The 25,791-nt window shown below is 44.5% G+C and overlaps 1 protein-coding gene across 4 annotated transcripts in view; it reads left to right on the top strand.

Annotated features, from left to right (window-relative positions):
• VTI1A (vesicle transport through interaction with t-SNAREs 1A) overlaps positions 1 to 25,791 on the top strand; it is a 254,990-nt gene that overhangs the window by 154,450 nt on the left and 74,749 nt on the right. For 2 of the 4 annotated variants that reach the window (XM_075258653.1, XM_075258652.1), the window contains 2 exons: positions 22,954 to 23,024; positions 23,357 to 23,418. In XM_075258653.1, the coding sequence (XP_075114754.1) occupies positions 22,954 to 23,024; positions 23,357 to 23,418 (133 nt within the window). Of the gene's footprint in view, positions 1 to 22,953; positions 23,025 to 23,356; positions 23,428 to 25,791 lie in introns of all 4 variants that reach the window. The other 2 variants (XM_075258655.1, XM_075258654.1) reach the window with 1 other exon arrangement.

Below are 25,791 nucleotides of genomic sequence, written 5' to 3'. Positions count from 1 at the left end.
TAGGACCGTCCTCGCTCCAGTTGTGTTACTATGTGCGGAGTTTGCTCCATCTGTAGGAGAAGACTTTGTATTCCTGAAATGAACGCCTTCCACCAGGAGCGAGCGCCGCGCACTTCTGTTTTACTGCAGGCAAATCCGATTCAAACAAGTCCAGGAATATGGGTCAAGTTATGTATTCAGCAGCAGCCGCCTGCCTTCCACTGATATATAGGTAACACGTCTAATAATCTGCATATTTTATCCTTGATGTATCTCAGGAGGCCAGCAGAACCCAGAACTGCCGTCTTCCTAATTGAAACCAGTGGAAATACAGAGAAGTCTGTTCCCGGACTCGGTGTCCCTGCTGATGGCCTGATCATTTGTCTGACAAAAAAAAAAAAAGCCGCCATTCTAATGCGCGTTAGCATAGAGGAAAACCACAATTAAACACACATAAGGGATTTGTAGCGGCACAGGACAATCGGAAAATCTGCTGTCACTTTTGCTAATGAGGCAATCCTTAAGAGAGCTGAAAAGCTGCCTTCTCCCGGGAGACAGACGGCGTCGCTGATAATAATGGATACTTCCCGGCGCGTTTTATCTCCCCCCCCCTCCCCTTGTACCCCAAGGAAGCGGCGGAAGGGGTTAAATCCGCTCTGACGGCTCGCAGCTCTTTCCAATACAACAGATGGTTGGTAATCATATTGTATCACATTTCCATATCATGTACGGCACGCCGGTGAAAATCGCTGTAAATACTGAAAAAGGCAAAAAAAAAAAAAAAAAAGACTCGTATCAAGTGCTCGGAGCAGCTGCGAGCGCGGTGACTCCTGCCAACTCCGCCACAAGTTACAGCCGTATCATAAAGGGGGCCTCTACTACTTAAACTTACAATGGCTCCTCCCCCACGATCACCACGATCACAGATCTGCAGCTGATGGAATTGGAATTGGAATTTTTTTTGTCTTGTTCCCCCAACATTCCAAGTCAGTCTGTGCTGCCAATATACTATATAGGCTCCCTACTGTCAGGTGGGCGGTCCCAGACTATCTGCTCCAGCCAAGGACCGCCCACCTGACCATAAGGCTCCTAAACCGCCTACTGGGTTCTGAAACTAACAGCACCGATCGCTCAGGAATGGCGGGGACTAGAGAAAGAACATCAGCGGTGCCTATGGAAGGATGCAGGGAGGTGGTGGGGGGTCCGCTATAAGGCTTACACCTCAAAAATGTGAATGTTATTTATTTTATAAGTTAAAACATTTTATAATTTTTTTTTATTTATTTTTTTTGAATTGCAATCTGTCCTTATCCGCATGTATGTCGGTCCTATGACACGGGGCCAGCGCTGTTTGTATGTGGGACCTGGTGGGGGGCGGTGCAGGGTGGGGGGCGCACAGGACCTTCTCCAGGACTGATAGTATTTAAAGACTTTGGCGAGGCGGAGGAAACGCACATGACTCACTCACAAGGCATTTGGCAATAAAAACACCAGTTATTACATTTTCTCCTTAAGCAGTAACCATGTGCTTGGCAGCGAGCCAAGAGCCGACGAGCCGAGCGCAGACATCATTCACCGGGGTGACAAAAGAATCCGTCACTTGGATCCAATAAACTTGAGGGATGGGAGTTTGGGAAGAGTCACTTGGGAACTTTTTTTTTTTTTTGTTTATGCGCCGGAGAAGAGATTCACGTGTAGAAGCGTTCATGGAGCTCAGCGCCGGATCACCGCCATCGCGTCACTGTATCCAGTAGATATCCAGTCAGTCTTGAGTTGTCTTCATCCAGCTTTTCTAGATTCCTGAATGTCAGATCCGCTGGGCTAGGTCCTGTACACGGCTCCAATGACCTCATTCACACTTAAGTGTTTTACATTAGAAATTGTATCCAAAGGGGAGGAACATTCTAATGGAATAAATTTCACCTGTTTCTTTCCGTGACCTCCTGGTGACCCGTTCTATCCTTTTGACCCCCTTGTGGGGGGTCGTGAACCCAGGACAAAACCCAGGACAAGTCCATTTTCTGGTTCAACCCATTATTGAATTATATGGGACAGTGGAGGGAACAGGCAGCCCATGGATATCACAGACATGTCCATGGAGACTTGGGGTGACGTCCGGAGGGATCTGGGGAGAATATTTCATTGCACCCTCAGACCCACGAAGGGGCGTAACTTAAGGGGTGCAGAGGTCTCGCTCAGCACTAGAGACAATACATTATAATCGGGGTCCAGGAGTTTCATGTAGGTGACGGAGCGGTGACCCCTGACGTGTGACCTGCCCATCTCTCTCTATGTACTGCAGTTACATGTGCCGTGTCTTCCCGCGCTGTTCTTACATGGCGTCTCCCGCTGTAGCGATATAATAGACGATAATTGCCTAATACAGAGGATTGGACGGCTCCGCTCCACATAACATGGCAACCAAACCCTTGAGACTCTGCGTCTTGCCGGGTAATGATACTCATCCTACTTGACCTGAGAACGCTCCCGGCCCGCTCGCTCTTCACTCCTTTCTTTGTGTCTTTCTGTGCGGTCGTCACCTTGTATCAGCCGCTTGTGGTCACGATTGTAGCGGTTTCTTGAGTAATCTTATGTCACTTCGATAAGGAGAGGGGACGTATCGCCTCCATATGGAAATCTACGACGGCTCCTCTTTATAGACAGTCGCCTGATTTATTGTGTACGACCAGTAGAGGATGATGCCGCCATCTTTCTATCTCCCCGCATCGCCAGTAGTCATGTAACATGGCACTAAAGGACTTATATAAAGGGTCAGGACACAGAATATTCCCGCTAGACCAAGTCCTTATATCACGTGTCTGTGCCGTGTCATGAGCAGCGTATGATTGTAGGGGTCGGATGCTTTTACCTCTCTAATGGTGTCCTGATGACACAAAGCGCCGCTGTCCTCGCTCCCTAGCGGTCACTTTCTTCTCGCTACCACCAGTGGTCACAGCGGTCAGACGAGACATCACATCCCCTACGTCACAAAAATGGCCTAAAACCTCCAGATTCTCCGAGCCTCTGCTCATGCCTGTCTGTCAACTTTTTAGCTAGAAAAGTGGCGTAAATGGTGGCAGAATCCACGTGTAATGGCGGCAGAAGGGAGCGGCTAAGTCATGGTAAGGTACGGTCTTCTCAATCTAACCCCCCCAAGGGTATAACTTTTCCAAGACAAAAAGCATAGGACAAAACTGAGCCAAGTGAGTGCCAACCAGCTCAGCTGACATTTCGGCCTCTCATCCAGCTTTCCTGTGCTCCAGAATGGCCCAGTTGTTAATGAACTGTCTGTCTGTATCTCCTGCGACACGTCATTATCTTACTGTATAAGAAGCATCGGCATCACCCGATGGACATCTACGGATAGGGGACTACTACTCCCAGCAAGCCCGCCATTGTCCTGATCAGCAGGAAGAGACGCGTTGCGAGCCGTCCTCATCATCATACATGGAGGATAGTAAACAGTCTCCAGACAGGCACAGACCGAGCACTAGATTATGGAAATATCTTGCACTCCAAGGAAATCCTTTTGCCCCGATACTTTCACCTGGAAAATTAAGGACAGATGCTTGTGCTAATTAAAATAAAATCTCTTCTGTCGGAACGGTGAGGCGCTAAATAATTGATCATATGTTAATGTTACCTGTAATAGGCTGTCTCTGCTGAAATGGAGACATTCCTCTCGGATGTACTATCATAGAGCGGCTTAGTAACACTTTCATCTTCCTTAATCAGGCATGCTGATTTCCCCGCCAATATCTCCATCTCATAAAGCGCACTCCCTTTCACACCCCTCTCCTCCCCCGCGGCCAGGACTTTGGGTTACTATCCAGGAATTTGGCTTTTTATGACCTCCCATCCTGTACCTGATAGTAGTTGGTTCATATCCTCGGAATGGAGCAGCCCCGAGACAGCAGAAAGAACGTGAGATATTGTAACGAGCCCGTCTGCTGCGAGCGCGGGACCGGTCACAAGGATTTCAGCAGGTGCCCCCTTGGTCAGTTCACTGTAAGGGGCAATAAGGCAGGTTTAGTAAGTCTTTACACCTTGTATACGTGTTTCTGGACCAGGCATTGTGAAGATGCGACTCTAATCTAGAGAGTTTGTAATCTTTGAAAGAAAAAGCCAAACATATTGTTTCCTTCTTATTAGAAAGTTCCAGATTTCACGCACTCGGATTGCAGGGTGTAACTAGTGATCAGACACCCCCCACCCTTCAGGGGTTGAGGGGATTTATTTAGTTGCTGATGGGAACCCTATCCCTGATAGTTGTCAGTACCTGGCCTCCAGCATGGAAGTAAATGCCCCCCCTTACGGTGCACGTACCTGGCTGGATGGTGCATATTTTCTGATTTGCTGGACTTGGTGTAAACCAGCTGACAGCAGAGGGCAAAAGCCGCATTGAAAGTCTGAGAGGAGGCTTTGAAGCCTGGCAGAAGCGGCTCAGGACAAGGCGCACTGAGACTCGGCTAATGAGAGTCGCTGCCTCTGGCCTGCTTGTTATTTCCAAGTCACAGAAAGGGAAAGTCTTATCATTTATATACTATTTACTAAATAAGGACATATATAGCGGTCACTGCAAGGAAGAGGGGGCGCCAGAGCCCAGATGGTAATGAGCCCTACGCCTGTCTTAACCTTCATAGTCTTCTCTCACTCTCTATTCTATCTTCAGTACATATCATTTAATCTCAGTATACTGCCCTCTCTGGCTAGGCTTGGTATATGTATATAATGTGTAGAGTACATTGGCCCTTCTGTCTATCCTCAATACCTTTCTCCTCTGTCTGTGCCCCCTTATGTCCATCCTCTGTACACTTCCCCTCTACATTTGCTCTATATACTCCACCACTATCTATCCTCTATATCCCCTCCCCCCATATCTGTACTTAATGCATGCTCTGTCTATCCTCAGTATATTCTCCTCTCTGTCTATCCTCGGTATATTATCTTCTCTGTCTATCCTCGGTATATTCTCCTCTCTGTCTATCCTCGGTATATTATCCTCTCTGTCTATCCTCGGTATATTAGCTTCTCTGTCTATCCTCGGTATATTCTCCTCTCTGTCTATCCTCGGTATATTCTCCTCTCTGTCTATCCTCAGTATATTCTCCTCTCTGTCTATCCTCGGTATATTCTCCTCTCTGTCTATCCTCGGTATATTCTCCTCTCTGTCTATCCTCGGTATATTCTCCTCTCTGTCTATCCTCGGTATATTCTCCTCTCTGTCTATCCTCGGTATATTCTCCTCTCTGTCTATCCTCGGTATATTATCCTCTCTGTCTATCCTCGGTATATTCTCCTCTCTGTCTATCCTCGGTATATTATCCTCTCTGTCTATCCTCGGTATATTCTCCTCTCTGTCTATCCTCGGTATATTCTCCTCTCTGTCTATCCTCGGTATATTCTCCTCTCTGTCTATCCTCAGTATATTCTCCTCTCTGTCTATCCTCGGTATATTCTCCTCTCTGTCTATCCTCTGTATATTCTCCTCTCCGTCTATCCTCGGTATATTCTCCTCTCTGTCTATCCTCTGTATATTCTCCTCTCCGTCTATCCTCGGTATATTCTCCTCTCTGTCTATCCTCAGTATATTCTCCTCTCTGTCTATCCTCAGTATATTCTCCTCTCCGTCTATCCTCAGTATATTCTCCTCTCTGTCTATCCTCGGTATATTCTCCTCTCTGTCTATCCTCGGTATATTCTCCTCTCTGTCTATCCTCGGTATATTCTCCTCTCTGTCTATCCTCGGTATATTCTCCTCTCTGTCTATCCTCGGTATATTCTCCTCTCTGTCTATCCTCGGTATATTCTCCTCTCTGTCTATCCTCGGTATATTCTCCTCTGTCTATCCTCGGTATATTCTCCTCTGTCTATCCTCGGTATATTCTCCTCTGTCTATCCTCGGTATATTCTCCTCTCTGTCTATCCTCGGTATATTCTCCTCTGTCTATCCTCGGTATATTCTCCTCTGTCTATCCTCGGTATATTCTCCTCTGTCTATCCTCGGTATATTCTCCTCTGTCTATCCTCGGTATATTCTCCTCTGTCTATCCTCGGTATATTCTCCTCTGTCTATCCTCGGTATATTCTCCTCTGTCTATCCTCGGTATATTCTCCTCTCCGTCTATCCTCGGTATATTCTCCTCTCCGTCTATCCTCTGTATATTCTCCTCTCTGTCTATCCTCGGTATATTCTCCTCTCTGTCTATCCTCGGTATATTCTCCTCTCCGTCTATCCTCTGTATATTCTCCTCTCCGTCTATCCTCGGTATATTCTCCTCTCCGTCTATCCTCGGTATATTCTCCTCTCCGTCTATCCTCTGTATATTCTCCTCTCTGTCTATCCTCGGTATATTCTCCTCTCTGTCTATCCTCGGTATATTCTCCTCTCCGTCTATCCTCTGTATATTCTCCTCTGTCTATCCTCGGTATATTCTCCTCTCCGTCTATCCTCGGTATATTCTCCTCTCCGTCTATCCTCTGTATATTCTCCTCTCTGTCTATCCTCGGTATATTCTCCTCTCTGTCTATCCTCGGTATATTCTCCTCTCCGTCTATCCTCTGTATATTCTCCTCTCCGTCTATCCTCGGTATATTCTCCTCTCCGTCTATCCTCGGTATATTCTCCTCTCCGTCTATCCTCGGTATATTCTCCTCTCCGTCTATCCTCTGTATATTCTCCTCTCTGTCTATCCTCGGTATATTCTCCTCTCTGTCTATCCTCTGTATATTCTCCTCTCTGTCTATCCTCTGTATATTCTCCTCTCTGTCTATCCTCGGTATATTCTCCTCTCTGTCTATCCTCGGTATATTCTCCTCTCTGTCTATCCTCGGTATATTCTCCTCTCTGTCTATCCTCGGTATATTCTCCTCTCCGTCTATCCTCGGTATATTCTCCTCTCTGTCTATCCTCTGTATATTCTCCTCTCTGTCTATCCTCGGTATATTCTCCTCTCCGTCTATCCTCGGTATATTCTCCTCTCTGTCTATCCTCTGTATATTCTCCTCTCTGTCTATCCTCTGTATATTCTCCTCTCTGTCTATCCTCGGTATATTCTCCTCTCTGTCTATCCTCGGTATATTCTCCTCTCCGTCTATCCTCGGTATATTCTCCTCTCCGTCTATCCTCGGTATATTCTCCTCTCCGTCTATCCTCTGTATATTCTCCTCTCCGTCTATCCTCGGTATATTCTCCTCTCCGTCTATCCTCGTTATATTCTCCTCTCCGTCTATCCTCGGTATATTCTCCTCTGTCTATCCTCGGTATATTCTCCTCTCTGTCTATCCTCGGTATATTCTCCTCTCTGTCTATCCTCGGTATATTCTCCTCTCTGTCTATCCTCGGTATATTCTCCTCTCTGTCTATCCTCGGTATATTCTCCTCTCTGTCTATCCTCGGTATATTCTCCTCTCTGTCTATCCTCGGTATATTCTCCTCTCTGTCTATCCTCGGTATATTCTCCTCTCCGTCTATCCTCTGTATATTCTCCTCTCCGTCTATCCTCGGTATATTCTCCTCTCTGTCTATCCTCGGTATATTCTCCTCTCTGTCTATCCTCGGTATATTCTCCTCTCTGTCTATCCTCGGTATATTCTCCTCTCTGTCTATCCTCAGTATATACTCTTTGCTGTATCTATCCTCCCTTTATGTATCTTCAGTGCACCTCAGCTATATCTATCCTCTATATATTTCACTCTGTATCCTATAGATCTATCCCCTCCTATCCTCACTACAGTAGAGAGTTTGGCCATGTACTAATTGTCTTACATGAGCCGCGGAGTATAAAGATCTATAGCCGGTCAGTATAAGCAGATAGAGGAGAGCAATGGTGAGCAATGCGTTAATCCGAGGTCCACAAGGTGTTGTGTGTAGTGAATTGTGCGGACAAGTAAAAGCAAATTATCTACAAGGAGAACAAGGAGCCTCGTCCCTCTATAAATAACGGCAGCTTCTGTCTTAGAACTGAAAAGAATGGAAAACTCACAGTTGCAAATCAATAGGAAGACAATGATGAATTATTCAGATCCCTCTGACAGTGCACCGTATAGTGCGCCGGGGCTGGTATAAAGCAATTATAGTCTGCGGCTTGTTTGTGTGCGCGCCATGCTAAACGACTAACCTAAGAGGGCATCATTCACATCGGTTATCAATAGGCAGTAACCTATATGCGGTCCGCGGCTCGTCTGCTGGAAGGGCTCGAGCCAAGTGCTAAGTGACTTAATTTGCCCCCGTAACGCGAGGTTTCAATTAGGAATTAAGTTCTTTATTTGGAGAGGAATAAATCAGAAGAGCTTAAACAAGAGATTACAAGGAGGCGTTTGCCAAGGGAGAAGTCGCCCTGTTTTCAGCTGTTTACCTAAGGGTTAGAGGCTCCAGCGCCAAGAGGCTCCGAACAGCTGGGCAGATTATTGAGAATGCCTCTTGGTATGTGTCAGTCTGAGAGGATCGATATTAGTGCACAGCTTAGGATGGGAGGGAGCTGTTTAAACATTGAGAGCTCCTGGGATTACAGCCGATGAAAAAATAATGTTTAACAAATATGATGATGGGTTATAAAGCGGCTCGTGGCTCCTCGCTGGAAGGGCCGGGGTTAGGCGGCGAGGCTCGCAGCTACGTGAGGATTTAAAACACTTCGCCGTCAAGAGGGAAAGATGAAATGAAGAAAATTCTGTAGCCATCTTATACCGAAGTCTGGGGATGAGACTGAGAAGAGGTAGCCACTATGCTTCATCCATAATGACTATTCAGAGCTCAGACTGATCTTACATTGGATATATGGCACCTGCATAGTCCGCAGTGCAGTACACATCATGGATGTCATCACTCATGGCCTTCTGTGCCCCAACAAGAAGACCGTCACCTGTCTATCATGTACACATTCATTTTTCTAGGAGGTTAGTTAAAGGGGTTTGTTAAGGGACTTGTCCTTAGTAAAGCCCATTGGGGTCCAAAACCTGCGACCTCTGTGCATCGGCTGTTTAAAGTTTTGCTTGCACTTCACAGGCTGTGACTTCATTGGGCACATGCCCTGTTCTCTGCTCAGTCAAGTGAAAGGTTCACAAGATATTATACCAAACACAGCCACTATACCATGTGGGGCGCTGTGCTCAAATCAAACAGCTGGTCAGTGCGGTGCCAGATATCCGATATCGTAAGAATAGGGCATCAATTAATAAGCCGAGAAAATCCCTTCAACCTACCAGGAGAACTCAAACATCTCCCCTGGTAGGATTGGAATCCAGAATGTGTAGATGGCTGGTGGGGTATCTTCACTGGCTACCAGTAGTGGGCGCCAACAACTCTATCTTATTTAGATATAGAGAGAGGGCACCAGACTGACTTGCGGGGATCTGTTTCTATCATTAGATCTTAACCACCAGGATTACGGAGTCAGTAGTCTACTCCACCAGATCCAACTCCTCTATTTTTCCATGGCCCGACTCCAGCTCCGATCATAAGTGGCTGACGACTATGACAGGAACAATAAAGTTCCTCCAATTCAGGGGAAAAAAATTAGGGAATGTAACAAGATCAGAATCTAAATAATTAGACAAGATTAATAATTGTATCATTTTATTCAGAAGTCGTCGTCAGGCTCCATCTGAAGCTCGTCCCACCTCTGACACCAAATCTCCGCTAACCACTGCGTATAGATTGTATCTTCAGGTATCCGTCTGCTTTTGCAGTTTGATTCATAGAAAACGTCTTTTGTTTGTCATCAGCTTTGGCTTTACACCGAGGCTTGTGGGAAATGTACAGAAATGACTTTCCAGATAATAAATAATAATAAACCTCTCAGCTTTTTTTTTTTTGTAAATAAATGACTCGGAGAACATTTCCAGAAAATCTCTCTAGTCTTCCTGAATGCTATTAAAATACTTTAAACCACTAACCTGCAGTGATGAGACTTAAAATTGTGAAGTGGATCAGTCTAAAGGTCTTCAGCCATTGTGTGAGAGAGGCATTCAGGTAGAACAGACAATATTGATGCACATCATGGAAAAGAAGAGAAGTTCAGGCTACAGAAACTTTCTACAGAGTGTCAAGATGACCTATAGGTTGGGGTTTCTACACAACTAAAGACGATAACATGGAAGTGCCAGGACAGGGCTTGTAGGGGCTTCATGTAGAAGTATCACTGAGGTCATAGCCTTCATGGTGATCATATGGTGACGTGAGGATTCAACTCCATCTTTGGCCAGTAGTTGAAAGTGCCACCACTTGAGTCCAGCCATGGCTGACTATGGACCAAGATACATACTATAAAAGAAACTGAAGAACAAGGAAGAAAATAAAATTCTGCAGAAGTCCGTTATATGGTTGCCTTTGTATGTCAACCATGGAATCCTAACCATTTCTGGTGAGATATCAGGGAATTCTTGCATGTTGGAGATCATGGCGTCTAATCTCATAGTTCTGGAGGTCTGAGATCCGTAACATCTCAGTAAATATGGCCAGTTTGATGCTTATTAAAATCTCTGCTTTGGAGTCGCTTCATTCAGAGCTTGAAGCAATCAGGATGGCCTGTAATTCTTGAATTGCACAAGTTCAGACATTGGGACCAAACCGAGGTTGAACAATTGTCCAAGACCAAGGGCAAGAAGGCCAACCCAACCCAACCGCGCCTTCTCATGGATCTAGCCTTGTATTGGGAATAATTATTATGTTCCATATGGAAGATTTCTTCATCGTACCTAGTACGTTCCCCTCCATCGTCCTGGATGTGTCCGCCACTCCACACTCCCTCATTGGGCATTAACATTTTTTTGTATTTTTTTTAATGCAGCGATAAACATTTTATGAAACCTTCCAATGCAGTAACACATTTCTATAAGTCTGAGTCTGGACCGAAATGTCTATCCTTTTCCATGAGTGGTGGAGCTCCACGAGGGCTGTAAAGAGTCCAGTCTACCCGGCCTACACAGACGGGCTAAGTGCCTCTGTGTGCCCTCAGGACCTGCATGCAGAGAGCTGGAGTGTGGTTAACACATTGCAGAAACCACAGGACTCGTAATGCCGGCGGCTCCACCATTGTGTATTTTCCATCTCATTCAGGTGTTAATAAATTGTTATTTTATATGATCGCATTCTGGGCGAGTATTTGCGACCGCGGCACCGCTCTGAGCCAGTCATAAAGAATAACTGTGGGTATAATATTTCCTTGTTTTTCATAATTACTCTCTTAGACCAGGTGACCCCCTCTTTTATGATCCCATATAAGAAGCCCTGCATTCTAATCACACCGGCTAATTGGATTTTTTCCTCTGCGACTTCCACTGGAATTTTAGAATAGAAATATTTTTTTTGCTGTTATTTGTATTGAGGTAAATTAGTAAGAAATTGTGAAACAGCTTTTTGACCTTTTCACTTTGAGCATATCATGTTAATAGGACAATAGAAAAATTCAATAAGTTGTGAGTGGTCAGGTGGCTCTAAAGTGATGCCGGCCGTAAATCGGGAACTTACTCAACATTTCTATCACTTATTCCCGTCACTCATTTCTTAGTGAAGCTGAAGACCACATCAGACACTAATGGAAGATCGGTATCTATGAAGGTATTGGGGTTTTTGGCCCTCGTCAGCTGCCATTGTCTTCAATGCTTGAAACTGATCCATGGCAATAAAAAATATGCACTACAACATCAGAATCCCTGCCCTGGTCACAGATGGAGGCAGATGCCCAGTCCAGGTCATAGGCAGAGGCAGAAACTCGGACTAGGTCTTGGATAGAGGTAGAAGCCCAGCCTAGATCTTGGACAGAAATAGAAACCCAACCTTGAGCTTGGATAGAAGTAGAACCCCACATAGTTCTTGGATAGAGGTAGAAGCCGAACCTTGGTCTTGGATAGCGGTAGAAGCCTAACCATGGTCTTGGATAGAAGTAGAAGCCCAACCATGGTCTTGGATAGAAGTAGAGGCCCACCCTTTTTCTTGGATAGAAGTAGAAGCCCAACCTTGGTCTTGGATAGAAGTAGAAGCCCAACCTTGGTCTTGGATAGAAGTAGAAGCCAACCTTGGTCTTGGATAGAAGTAGAAGCCCAACCTCGGTCTTGGATAGAAGTAGAAGCCCAACCTCGGTCTTGGATAGAAGTAGACGCCCCAACCTTGATCTTGGATAGAAGTAGAAGTCCAACCTCAGTCTTGGATAGAAGTAGACGCCCAACCTCGGTCTTGGATAGAAGTAGAAGCCCAACCTTGGTCTTGGATAGAAGTAGAAGCCCAACCTCGGTCTTGGTTAGATGTAGAAGCCTAAACTAAGTCTGGTAGAGGCCAAAACTCAGCCTGGGTCATGGATAGAGACAGACACTGAACCAAAGCCTTGGATAGAGGCTAAAGTTCAACCCAGGTCTTGGATAGAGGCAGAAATCCTGTCCAGGTAATAAATAGAGCCAAAGTCCAGTCTAAATCATGTGTAGAGGCTGAAGGCCAGTTCAGGTCACAGAGAGAAGCAGAAACCTAACCCAGGTCATGGATAGTGGCAGTAGCCAAGGCTAAAGCCTACCCCAGCTTACAGATAGAGACAGATGATCAGGCAAGTTACAGACAGAGGCTGAGATTTATGGAAGGACAGGGATAGAGGCAAAGTCCAGATCACAGATAGAAGCAGGTCAGGCCAGGTCATAGATAGAGGTAGAAACCCAGACCATGTGATGCCTACAAAGCAGAAGTCTATGGTCAATTCTTCTTTTTAACTTACTATTGTTGTCTAGGACAAGACTCTTCACAGATCAACAAGTGTTTGATATAATGGACATCACAAATCTATAGTGTAGTTAAATCTCTGTTGGGAGATCTTGGCCCCCGCCAGTGCGGCCACCACTTCAGCTCCACTTTGGACGTCCTGGGAACTGTCTAGTTACGTATTAATAGAACATCTACATTGTTATTCATTTTTACATATTTTACGTCTCTGTGCGGAGATTCCAATGGATGAGAATGATTCTAAGATGGAAATCTTTAGACCTCTCCTAAACTTCTCATTATTTGTATTTGCAACATTGTTCGACTTTGAATTCTACAAACTTCTTTCTTCTATCTGGTTCTGTTCATGGGAAACCCTTTAACCCTTCCCGCGCTGCAGCAGGTGACAGAGATGAATCTCCGGGGTGAGCGCCGCTTATCCCAGTCAGACGTCTTTAATTATCACATCATTAGGCTCAATTAGCCAAATAAAACAACAAATCGACGCTGAAATTTTTTCGATATTTTCATAGACAAAAAGGCAAATAAATGTAAATGGCGCAGTGTATACACGACGTGAATAATTCAGGGGGTGACAATGCCGCTACGTTTTAATGAAATCCCTTTGACAAATGTAATGAAGGTGTTTTAACGTGACGGGCCGGCGTAGACGCTATCCCGGCGGCTCCCCGAGGTCCGGACTAATTGTGTCGATTGCTTTCAAGCTTTGAATACTTTTATTGGATAATGAACTGTTAAGGAGCGTTAGATCTTTCTTAAGCAGAAATTCGGGGGCTGGAGAGATAGGCCTGAGGTGTGGCGCTATAAACGCAATTAGACGAGAGATGGAACGTAACGTCTTTGATCTGACTGTCAGATTGTGATTAGGAGTGTGAAGACTTTAATCTGGGCGGGCGCTTTCATTATCTTTTTTAACTGTTTTAAACTGGGGGAAATTACGACGTCTCCGATATTGGTTTAACACATTTGTAGAATAACCGGAGAGGTGACGGCGGCACGAAATGTTCGGCCACCAGTTTTAGATTATTTGTGTCCCCGTCGTGACAGAAGACGCCGGCGTTGTTTGTTAACTCTTAAAGAGCCAGGATATTTTTATCATCTGGATACATTGGCCCCACTTCTCCTTGGTGCACGCCCTGGTCGTCTTCCTGGTCTTGGTGGTTTGGTTTCCAGTAGATTGTTACCAGCCTAGTCTTACAATCTCTATGCTCTGACTTCCTAATGTGCAGGGCTTCTGCTTATACAAAGGAGCCAATCTGAACAGACAGAGCTGCAGTATAAAGAATTGACCTCTGATGAAGGAGGAGATAGAGCTTAGGCTTCCAGGGGCTCCAATACACATTGCGGTGAAAGGTCGCCATACACTTACCATAGATGATTCCCAACTCCACATCGTGTGAATGCAAAACAGTATATGGAGGTATTGGAAGAAGCAGAGGGGTCTGGAGAGCACAGCCGAATATGGAGGGGAAAGAGGGGTCTGGAGGGCAGAGCAGAATATGGAGGGGAAAGAGGGGTCTGGAGGGCAGAGCAGAATATGGAGGGGAAAGAGGGGTCTGGAGGGCAGAGCAGAATATGGAGGGGAAAGAGGGGTCTGGAGGGCACATCCGAATATGGAGGGGAAAGAGGGGTCTGGAGGGCACAGCCGAATATAGAGGGGTCTGGAGGGCACAGCCGAATATGGAGGGAACAGAGGGGTCTGGAGGGCACAGCCGAATAAGAAGGGGACAGAGGGGTCTGGAGGGCACAGCCGAATTTGGAGGGGTCTGGAGGGCATAGAATATGGAAGGGACAGAGGGGTCTGGAGGGCATAGCAGAATATGGAGGAGACAGAGGGGTCTGGAGGGCACAGCCGAATATAGAGGGGACAGAGGGGTCTGGAGGGCACAGCCGAATATGGAGGAGACAGAGGGGTCTGGAGGGCACAGCCGAATTTGGAGGGGTCTGGAGGGCATAGAATATGGAAGGGACAGAGGGGTCTGGAGGGCATAGCAGAATATGGAGGAGACAGAGGGGTCTGGAGGGCACAGCCGAATATAGAGGGGACAGAGGGGTCTGGAGGGCACAGCCGAATATGGAGGAGACAGAGGGGTCTGGAGGGCACAGCCGAATATGGAGGAGACAGAGGGGTCTGGAGGGCACAGCTGAATTTGGAGGGATCTGGAGGGCGCAGCACTATATGGAGGGGTCTGGAGGTCATTGTAATTGTTCACCTTTTCTAAGAATTTTTGTATTAGTGTCCTGGAGACCATAAGGGGAATGGTTCCCAAAGGTTGTGTTTCGTTCTTGGGTTCGCCGTCACTCCTACGTTCCGCCATCTTTTTCCCGTCGTGCACGTCCAGCTGTAATTTTCCTTGGTTAATGTTCTTACCCTAAAGCCGATCTCTGCATCTTCCTTTGCCTTGACTCTAGCAAGATGGCCGCCCCATAGTCATGTGACTAGAACCCAACAAAGAGATATATATTTATATAAGAAAAGTGAAACAATCAGAAGTTTCCTTCATTCTCAGTGTTTAGTAACAGAAGTTACAGTCACTTTCCCTTTTACTCGACAGAACCTTTAAGTGACTCTTCATCTTCTACATTTTTGGTTTCGCCGTCCCCGTATATAATCATGTATTTTTATATAACATCATTTTTTTTTTCCCTATTAGCAAATAAAACAAAAAAAAAAAATTAACCTTTCGTCTTCTTCCATCCAGATCTGGTTTTTCTCGCTTTCCCTGCCCCGTTAGATTTGGGCAATTCCTCATAAGATTTCCTCTTTCTTAATGTGTTTCTTTTCCCCGGCCGGTATAATTGCTTTGTTTGCCGCGGCCGTCTTGTAACGTCTACCTATTAAAGCGGCGTCTTATCATCTATTAGGGACCATGGCGTTCCACTTTGCACTTCTCCTTTGTAACCAGCCATATTTTAATAGGTGACATAAGAAGCCCCTCGCCGGCCCCACCAAAAAAATAAATAAATAAATAAGCGAATGAAAAGGCAGAATGAGATTTGCAAATGATAAATGAGAAAGTTGACTAGCTAGCTAATAAAGATTTGTCTTAATCAAGTATGATTTGTCAGAACAGGAGCGAGCCGGGGTCGGGGCACATGCAATGAATTATACAGCATTCACTGGAGGGAAAGAGGCAAAAGGCCTTATGAATATGCCGCGATTATGCATCGCTAATTTGTATTCAAAGGACGGAACGCACGGAGCCGGCTCGTAGGCTAAGGAGCCCTTCACCCCAAGATGGCTTTTGTACTGTCAGAAAAAGTTCAACTTTTCTTTAGACCCTTCATGGCCGAGGTTCATTCTATGAGATCAGCGGGGTCAGCGCATGAAGACACCACTGTCACACTGGCCTTGTGTGGGGTTTTTTTACTCGCATCTGCAGAATTTTATACAATCCGTCCTGCCAGATCCTTCCTATTAATTTACTCCGTGCCACCGAAGACAAAAAAAAAAAAAAAAAAAAACAGCTCTGAAATTTTTTATTAATTTCATCATTTTTCTTCTTTAGTTCCAAAAAGTTTCCAGTAACTGACCAAATCGCACCTAAGAATAAAATAAATGCAAGACTGATGTGGCGCCGACTACTTTAGAATGGAAATTTTAAGAATATTTGAGTTTATCTTGATTTTCCGGACAATTTTGGAAAATTTATTTAACGGATCCAGTTGAGTTTCCATCGTAGAATTAAAAAAAAATTTGAAAAAAAATACATGAAATGATTCCGTAAAATTCCATCAATCTTGCATCCAATAATCTAGAAAATGTGATAATTATACTGTTGTTTTACACAATTTTGAGCAGAGAGAAACTCATCAGGTCTGAAAACAAAGTTGTCGATGGATATTTATTGGGATATTTTTTGGTTTTCTTCCTTTGCCTATTTTTTTATGACTTTCCGATAATCTGGCACCGCCCACATTAGATTAAAGGAATTTTGCTTTACGTATCTTTTGCGCAATGAAAGATTTTCTATAAAAATGAAAAAAAAATTCCAGTAAATCTAAATTTTTGAGTCAAATTTTTACAAAATTTCCTTACCTGTTTTAACTATGGGGTGTGGTTTTATCCCCGTTTTCCGATAATCTGGCACCGCCCACGTTAGATTAAAGGAATTTTGCTTCATGTATCTTTTGTACAATGAAAGATTTTCTCTAAAAATGAAAAAAAAATTCCAGTAAATCTAAATTTTTGAGTCAAAATTTTACAAAATTTCCTTACCTGTTTTAACTATGGGGTGTGGTTTTATCCCCGTTTTCCGATAATCTGGCACCGCCCACGTTAGATTAAAGGAATTTTGCTTCATGTATCTTTTGTACAATGAAAGATTTTCTCTAAAAATGAAAAAAAAATTCCAGTAAATCTAAATTTTTGAGTCAAAATTTTACAAAATTTCCAAAATCTGTTAATATTTTAACTTTAGGGTGTGGTCTTATCCCCGTTTTCCGATAATCTGGCACCGCCCACATTGGATTAAAGGAAATTTGCTTTACGTATCTTTTGTACAATGAAAGATTTTCTCTAAAATAAAATAAAAAATTCCGGTAAATCTAAATTTTTGAGTCAAAATTTTACAAAATTTCCTAATCTGTTAATATTTTAACTTTAGGGTGTGGTTTTATCCCCGTTTTCTGATAATCTGGCGCCGCCCACGTTAGGTTAAAGGAATTTTGCTTTACGAAAATCTAAATTTTTGAGTCAATTTTTTACAAAATTTCCTAATCTATTAATATTTGAATTTTGGGGTGGGATTTTATCTCCGTTTCCTGGTTGCCAGTATAAGGGCCGGTAATACATATGGGGTCGTAGCCATGTGTGACAGTCCTGGTCGATCATTTTTGGACTCTTTTTGATTTTTACCGAACGTTTCCTAGATTAACCTATGTTAATTTGAAGATTTTTGGCGGACTTTGCCCGGACTCGCCGGATACTTTGTAGCGTCGAGTAATTTGTTAGGATGTAAAAGCGAATATCTAAAAGCTCTTATATAAAGTAAACTTTTCATGTTTTTTTATTTTTTTTTAATGAGAATATTTTTGCCGGGATCAGAGTTTTCACGGCCGAGAAGGGAAACATTAAAGGAAAAGGTTGAGGCTCTGCCCGGCCCGGCCTCTTATCTCAAATTATACTGACAATTTTGGAAAAAAAAAAATCTCTAAAAAAAAAAGTGTAAATTAGAAAACAGATAGAAAATCAAAGTTTGCGCGAAAGTGTTTGCTTTGATTTTTCTTCTACTTTTTGCGGATTTGTTTTTGAGCTAATGATGCTCCACTAAATGTTGAGACTCCAGAAGCGAGTGCCTTCACTTTCTCCCCAAAGACTCCTATTTAAATGAGATTTTTTGGAATTTTTTTTTTTTTTTGTGGCGCTGGTCTGTAAAACTTGAATCGACTGTTGTAAAATTCATCACGCGCTCAATTATTCATCTGCGGGCGCTGATATGATTAACCCTATACGCGACGGAGAATCTCCCCGCAGAGATTGAATCCTCAAGTGTCAAATCAGGCGTTCGTTCCGGCCGGCTCGGCTCGACATGCCCCCCTGCCTCGGAGGGTTGATTTTTTGTTTGTCTTCCGAAATCAGCTGAGGAAGCGGCTATTTATCAAAGTGACACAGGTTTATTCTGAGCCGCACATCCCGGCAGTGCTGCGCTAATGGATAGGAACTAAATGGAAGCAGTCACATGGAGAGGGAGACAATGAATTAAAGCTCTGGCCCGCGCCTCGTCTCCGGGTTCTCACATGTTCGGTTTTTGCGAGTCCTGGTAACACAATATGCTTTACAATAACCAGGTGAACCCTCTGATATAGGTCTTATCCCCACGTATAAACGAGAATAACCCGGACCCAGGAGAAGATTCTTATCTGGTTGTTATATTATGTCAATGACGAGGGCCTCATCCACACGGGGGCTGTAAAAAAAACAAAAAAAAAACAGCCTTTATACGCGGACGAAACATTTTCCATCCATTTGCAAAATATTTTTCATCCATTTTCTGTCCATTTTTACAAAAAAATTTACTTCATTGGTCTTTTTTTTTTTTTTTTTTTTGCACTGCTCCGTTTTTTAATGCTCGTCATTCGGATCTAAATCCAATTTGATGGATGTTAAAAAGCGAACCCATTGACTTGTATTGTGTGGAGCAACCAATAATAGGACGTGTCACTGGTGAGCAAATACAGCCATAGATTTACATTATGTTAAGCAGTCGCCGCATGTTGGGTGCACGGGGTCTAAGAAACCGCTACGAAACATCATTTTCTTTCACATCCTCATAGGCTGGGCAAACACAGGAACTTTGGCGCCATTGCAATTGCACCATGATATGACCGCATCCAAACGCAATAGTCAAAAAAATCCAAACCTGATGAATAAAGTTCATGTGCAAGTCACTTGGGCCCTGTCATTGATTTTTTTTTTTTTCTTACTATCTAATGTGGATACAAATATAAAACTGCATTATACTCAAAAAGTAATATTAACCCCAAAAGGATACCAATGGACACCTCATCCTGCAAAAGATAAGTCCTTACACATTTCAATCTACAGAAAATTTTAAAAAGTCATGGCTCTCAGAATAAATACCCCATTGATACCAATAAAACAACAACCCATCCTGCAAAAAACAAGTCCCCGCACATCTCCACCTACAGAAAAAAAATGCGTTCATAATAGAGTATAAAACTCAAAATGATACCAATGAAACCAACAAGCCATCCTGCAAAAAACAAGTCCCCGCACATCTCCACCTACAGAAAAAACAATTGCGTTCAGAATGGAGTATAGAACTCAAAATGATACCAATAAACCAACAACCCATCCTGCAAAAAACAAGTCCCCGCACATCTACAACTACAGAAAAAAAAATGCATTCAGAATGGAGTATAGAACTCAAAATAATACTACCGAAACCAACAACTCATCCTGCAAAAAACAAGTCTCCACACATCTACAGAAAATTTTTAAAGTTGATGCTTCCTAGACTGGAAGGTTTTATCGTGCAAAAGTATTTGGTGTGGCCTTCGCGACTCTGACACATAGAATAAGAGCAATGTTATTTACACCGCATAACAAACGGCGCGACATTTATAACACAAAAACATTGACGCATTGGCTGTATTTTTCTCGATTCCCCTTCTAAAAAAAATCTCAGACGATGTAATTGTAAAAGATAATGGTTCTTGCACACAAAGGTAAAAAGATAAGTAATACAAGGCGCTCCTGTTCACAGCCTTCAGGAATATCAAGGTGGTGCCGATATTTGCAAAAATTGTATCCAAATCCACCAAGTGACTGTGACTTGTCAGTATACAGCGGGGTCAGGCGATGTCACAGGTGTCGTAGACACTTCAGCCTATTTGTCTGGTCTCCGGGAGGACACAATAAAGATGTCCTGCCCCTTTAAGGCGCTCTTCCAGCTGAGCACACCGCTGCTGCCGGTCTTATCTGTCTTTGTTGAGATCTTGGTCTGGAGACTTATTACATCTGGTTTGTGGTTAGCGGCTCTTATCTGCTGCTGTATACTGCGTCCTCCAGAGAGCAGACCTGCACGATCCCCCTGTAAATCTATCTGATAATCTCAGCCACTAATCAGCTCATCTCCCACAATGCCAAGGTGCCAAACACTGAGCCCACACCTGCTGCGGGGAGAAAGATGTCCCCGCACTACAGTCCTAATACACACAGAGATGGATACAAAGTATAAACCCATCAACTCAATGTGGAACCGATTATCTGTGAGATCTAGCATGTAATACTGATAGACGTTGTTATACTCTCCACTAGTTCCACTCTATAAACCTGCTGATGGTTTCCTTCTGCCACCTATACCGGTTGGACCTCGGCTCGGTGGTGACTTCTCCTTCTAGTCCTCATTACTAGAACTTCTATATATAATTGGTCCTACTGGTGGAAGTAATAAGTAACCTGACATTATTCCATCTGTCAGCAGGAGCCTACTTGTTGACGGTCTCCAGTTTTAATTTTGTTACAAAGAGTAAAAACAAACAAAACATCAACATTTGTTGATGATAGGCGGAGTTCATTTCTTTCGCCTCAGACATAATCCTCCACCTGCAGTTCTCAGTTCCTCCTGTAGGGGGTCGCGTCTCTCTTCATATCCGATCACTGGATACATGTCCTGTATGTGAGCTGTGTATGTGCAGGGCGGGGACCTGGACAATGTCAGGTGTGAGGTGTGGAATGTGACACATTGGGGACATGTTATGTCATCCTGATACACGGAGTCTCCTGAGGACGCTTGGCCTCGTCTGTGTCCTCGCTGACACCTTACAAGACGCCATGTGAACCGACCTCAATTACATCAGCGTCACATTCAGGGTCAGGACCACAAATAGACAGTCTGAAATCTAGGAGGACCAGCAAAGGGAATCTTGGGGATCCTCCAGAACACAAGGGTAAGGGTGAGTGGGGTCAGGGTAGGGGTGAGTATAGGTTAGCGAGGATGTGGTTAATAGGGTTTAGGGTTAGTGGGGTTAGTACATGTTAGGGCTAGTGAGATTGGGATTAGGGTAAGGGTTAGTGGGGTTAGTACATGTTAGGGCTAGTGAGATTGGGATTAGGGTAAGGGTTAGTGGGGTTAGTACATGTTAGGGCTAGTGAGATTGGGATTAGGGTAAGGGTTCGTGGGGTTAGTACATGTTAGGGCTAGTGAGATTGGGATTAGGGTAAGGGTTAGTGGGGTTAGTACATGTTAGGGCTAGTGAGATTGGGATTAGGGTAAGGGTTAGTGGGGTTAGTACATGTTAGGGCTAGTGAGATTGGGATTAGGGTAAGGGTTCGTGGGGTTAGTACATGTTAGGGCTAGTGAGATTGGGATTAGGGTAAGGGTTAGTGGGGTTAGTACATGTTAGGGCTAGTGAGATTGGGATTAGGGTAAGGGTTCGTGGGGTTTGGGGTTAAGGTTAGTTACTATAGGGAAGGTTTAGATCCCAGCACGTCGATGCTGAGTCAGTGACTAACCCTGGGTAAATCCTATAGCCCTGCCGCCCCCTTCACCCCGTGTCATGGGGCAGGAGTTATATGGCTGGGAATGACCGGACTAGCCCATGGTCTGCTGACAGGTCTCATCGGGGCCAGTGAGGACCCATCCAGGTAGATCATATCCTGCCCAATCCTATTGCATCCCCTCTGATAAGCGACACCACGTCACCCCAAACACTGCTCCAATACGGGGGCTCCACTGTGGGGCGCTATGTACCTGACCTATGACCCTGGTCCGCTAACACCTCGCATAGTACCAGCAGGCCGGACCCTTCATCCACACGGGGAGCCGGACCCAGTCCTTGAGACTGTTACAGTGTGTCAGTGCAGAAAAGCTGGGTGACAAACAATATGACCCACCTTGTTGGATACTCCGCTTTCCTGGAGTCCTGAGCAGCAGATAACTATACGGGAAGTTACTGCAATGTTTAATCAGAATCACTGCCTATAACAGCAGCATCACCCAACTTTGCCAGGAGCAGATATGACTAAGTAACCATTTGGAGACGTTGTTTTGTTTTTGGCCGTCCCTTGGCGAGGCGTCTGTCAGTGAATGACGTCCCCGCTGTTCTAGGAATAGCTGCGGCTCCGGCCGGTATGGCCGCTTCCAGTCTACACTGTAATTACTTCTCCAGTCCGTCTCGAACCCGCGTGACCTCCATATTTACTCGTCTCCACATTCCGCAGAATAATTAGCACGTTGTGGATTCGTCACTCCAATGTAAGAGCGACGACATTCACAAGGCAGCCGGGCCCAGGGACATGGCCGCCGGGGTCCGGGCAGAGCCCCCGACCTCATATAGAAGGGGATGGCCAATATGGCTGATCACAGAGAGCAGTAGCAGCGAGCCGTGCGCCATAATACAGACATATACCAATTGCAGAACGTTTTATATTGGGAGGGACCATTTTATTTTTTGTATTAATGGAGATTTCCAGATTAAGATTATTGATGACCTGTCACAAGAATAGATCATTGATATCCGATCAGTGAGAGTCCAATACCTGTGAGGAAGAAGCAGACAGCGCTGTCCTCCACGTAGTGGCCAGTCCAGGTGCTGCACCTCAGCTCCATTCATTTCTCGCTCCAGTTGGGTTGTGGGATCCCGACCGATCTGATATTGTTCTTTCGGGATAGCTCATCCATGTTTTTAGCCCAGTAAGCCCCTTTAATGAGGGGCCGCCTCCTGCTACGTATCAGAGTGACTTTAAGTCTTGGCTTTTTATGGGGCAGAATTAAAGGCATTTTCTTCTTTTCATTTTTCTACAGAACAAATTGGTCAGAACATTCTGGAAAACCTGAGCCAGGACCGAGAGAAGATCCAGCGGGCGAGAGACCGGGTGAGCGGCCATTACTGTCCTCCTCTGCTGTCGGCTAGTCATGTCTGTATAGATGGGATGATCCCGCTGACTCCTTGCATAGTATTCCCGGTGTCAGTGAGTAGTCAGGCCTGGTCTAGAGCTGAGGTCACATGGGCGCCCGATACACTGTAACAAGTCACATGTCCGGGGGCCGCTCTGAACGGGGCCCCTTCTCCTGTGGCCCTGCTCTCTGGTAAATCCACATGGTGCAGACTGATCAGTGTGAATGACGTCCAGAACAGCCAGACGGGTAGCGGGCGGCGCACTGCGCCATTTCTAAGTGACAGCTTTCTCTTTTGCTCCCTCCACAGCTACGAGAAACAGACACCAACCTGGGGAAGAGCTCCCGAATCCTGACCGGGATGTTACGAAGGTAAGAGAGGTAGGAGCAGGTTTTATTCCTTCATATATCGTAGCTCCTACCTTCATAACCAGGGAAAACTGTGATACATATATATGGTACCAACATATACCACAGCAATGTACACACATTGTAATCAATCCAGTCATCCCTGACCCCCACTCTAATCTCTATATCACACACAATGTATCACTCCCATCATCCCTGACCCCAGGAGCTGACAATCTAATCTCTATATCACACACAATGTATCACTCCCATCATCCCTGACCCCAGGAGCTGACAATCTAATCTCTATATCACACACAATGTGTCACCCCCATCATCCCTGACCCCAGGAACTGACAATCTAATCTCTATATCACACACAATGTATCACTCCCATCATCCCTGACTCCAGGAGCTGACAATCTAATCTCTATATCACACACACAATGTATCACTCCCATCATCCCTGACCCCAGGAGCTGACAATCTAATCTCTATATCACACAATGTATCACCCCCATCATCCCTGACCCCAGGAGCTGACAATCTAATCTCTATATCACACAATGTATCACCCCCATCATCCCTGACCCCAGGAGCTGACAATCTAATCTCTATATCACACACAATGTATCACTCCCATCATCCCTGACCCCAGGAGCTGACACTCTATACTGTCCTGTGAGGTCATTGATCCGTAACTTTGTAAAACCCTTTTAGATGCACTTTTTGTTTGTGGGTCCATGAAGGGGTTAAGCGTCGCCCCCTGCGGGCCCCTCCCCCCGCCTCTGTAGGGCCCCCAGGACGGGCTGATTAAGAATAATATGAAAGTGACACTATCTAAATGTGGAATCCAGGAGGGAGAGGCGCGGCAATTGAAACCGATGCTGCGGAGCGTGCAGACAATCAGGCGGGGAGCGCGGCCGTGTCCATCGCTTGCCATACGTCTCCGTACTGTCAGATCTCATTAAAGGAGCCTCTCGCTCCACGTCGGAAAATCATTCATCATTTTTAGGGGCAAAAACACCACAAACCGTTATTTAAATAATATCATATTAATGTTAAAGTTCACTTGTCACTTAGCGCCGGCGATTAATCAGACGTAACATTTACAGGGCGCGCTTCATCCGCCGCGTCCAGGGCTGCGAGCCGAGCGCCTGAAATAAGGATTTATGGCTTTATTTGTCCCTCTGCGTTCACCTGATCTTTCTGCTTGATGTCCCCCACCTTCCCTCCCGGAGACCCCCCGTACTGGAGCAGCCGCTCTTCATGGTGTCTGATAAGTGCACAATAACACACTCCGCTCCACCGCCTTCTGCGAGACCGCCACCGCCAGTATAGATACTATCCTTACTGCCATGATCAGCGCCGCTCAGTGGTTTACCACAAGACCAGTCTATACCGTACCCATGTCATAGTCATTATACACAACAGTGACAACAACTCTGCACCCAAAACATGGGATTTAGAGGTTCTCACAGACCCGCCCCTTTAAGGGAATCACGTTCTTACCGCTAAATCTGCGCCGATAACTATTCAGAAAGGTCAAACTGGTGAAGTATAAAGGGTTAATATTAAGTGTAAGAGCAATGACCGAGAGAGTGGTAAAGAGAAAACCGCCAAATACTGGAAACAATGTAACATGAAAGAATGTATCAAAACCGACAAATAACAACGAAATATTATTGTAATAAAAGATGTGTCTATATATAAAGATAAATACCGAATGTCAGGATATATACTAATAATATAATGTACAGGGAGCGGTTATAGCAATATATCTCTATGCTCCTCCATGATCCTGCACATAGGGGGCAGTATTATAGTAGTTATAGTCTTGTACATAGGAGTAGTATTATAGTAGTTATATTCTTGTACATAGGAGGTAGTATTATAGTAGTTATATTCTTGTATATAGGAGTAGTATTATAGTAGTTATATTCTTGTACATAGGAGCAGTATTATAGTAGTTATATTCTTGTACATAGGAGGTAGTATTATAGTAGTTATATTCTTGTATATAGGAGCAGTATTATAGTAGTTATATTCTTGTATATAGGAGTAGTATTATAGTAGTTATATTCTTGTATATAGGAGCAGTATTATAGTAGTTATATTCTTGTATATAGGAGCAGTATTATAGTAGTTATATTCTTGTACATAGGAGCAGTATTATAGTAGTTATATTCTTGTACATAGGGGCAGTATTATAGTAGTTATATTCTTGTATATAGGAGTAGTATTATAGTAGTTATATTCTTGTACATAGGAGCAGTATTATAGTAGTTATATTCTTGTACATAGGAGCAGTATTATAGTAGTTATATTCTTGTACATAGGAGCAGTATTATAGTAGTTATATTCTTGTACATAGGAGGTAGTATTATAGTAGTTATA

The sequence above is a fragment of the Leptodactylus fuscus genome, chromosome 10, assembly GCF_031893055.1.
Source record: "Leptodactylus fuscus isolate aLepFus1 chromosome 10, aLepFus1.hap2, whole genome shotgun sequence".
Classification (NCBI taxonomy): Eukaryota; Metazoa; Chordata; class Amphibia; order Anura; family Leptodactylidae; genus Leptodactylus; species Leptodactylus fuscus.
This window is presented reverse-complemented; position numbering and strand designations above follow the sequence as displayed.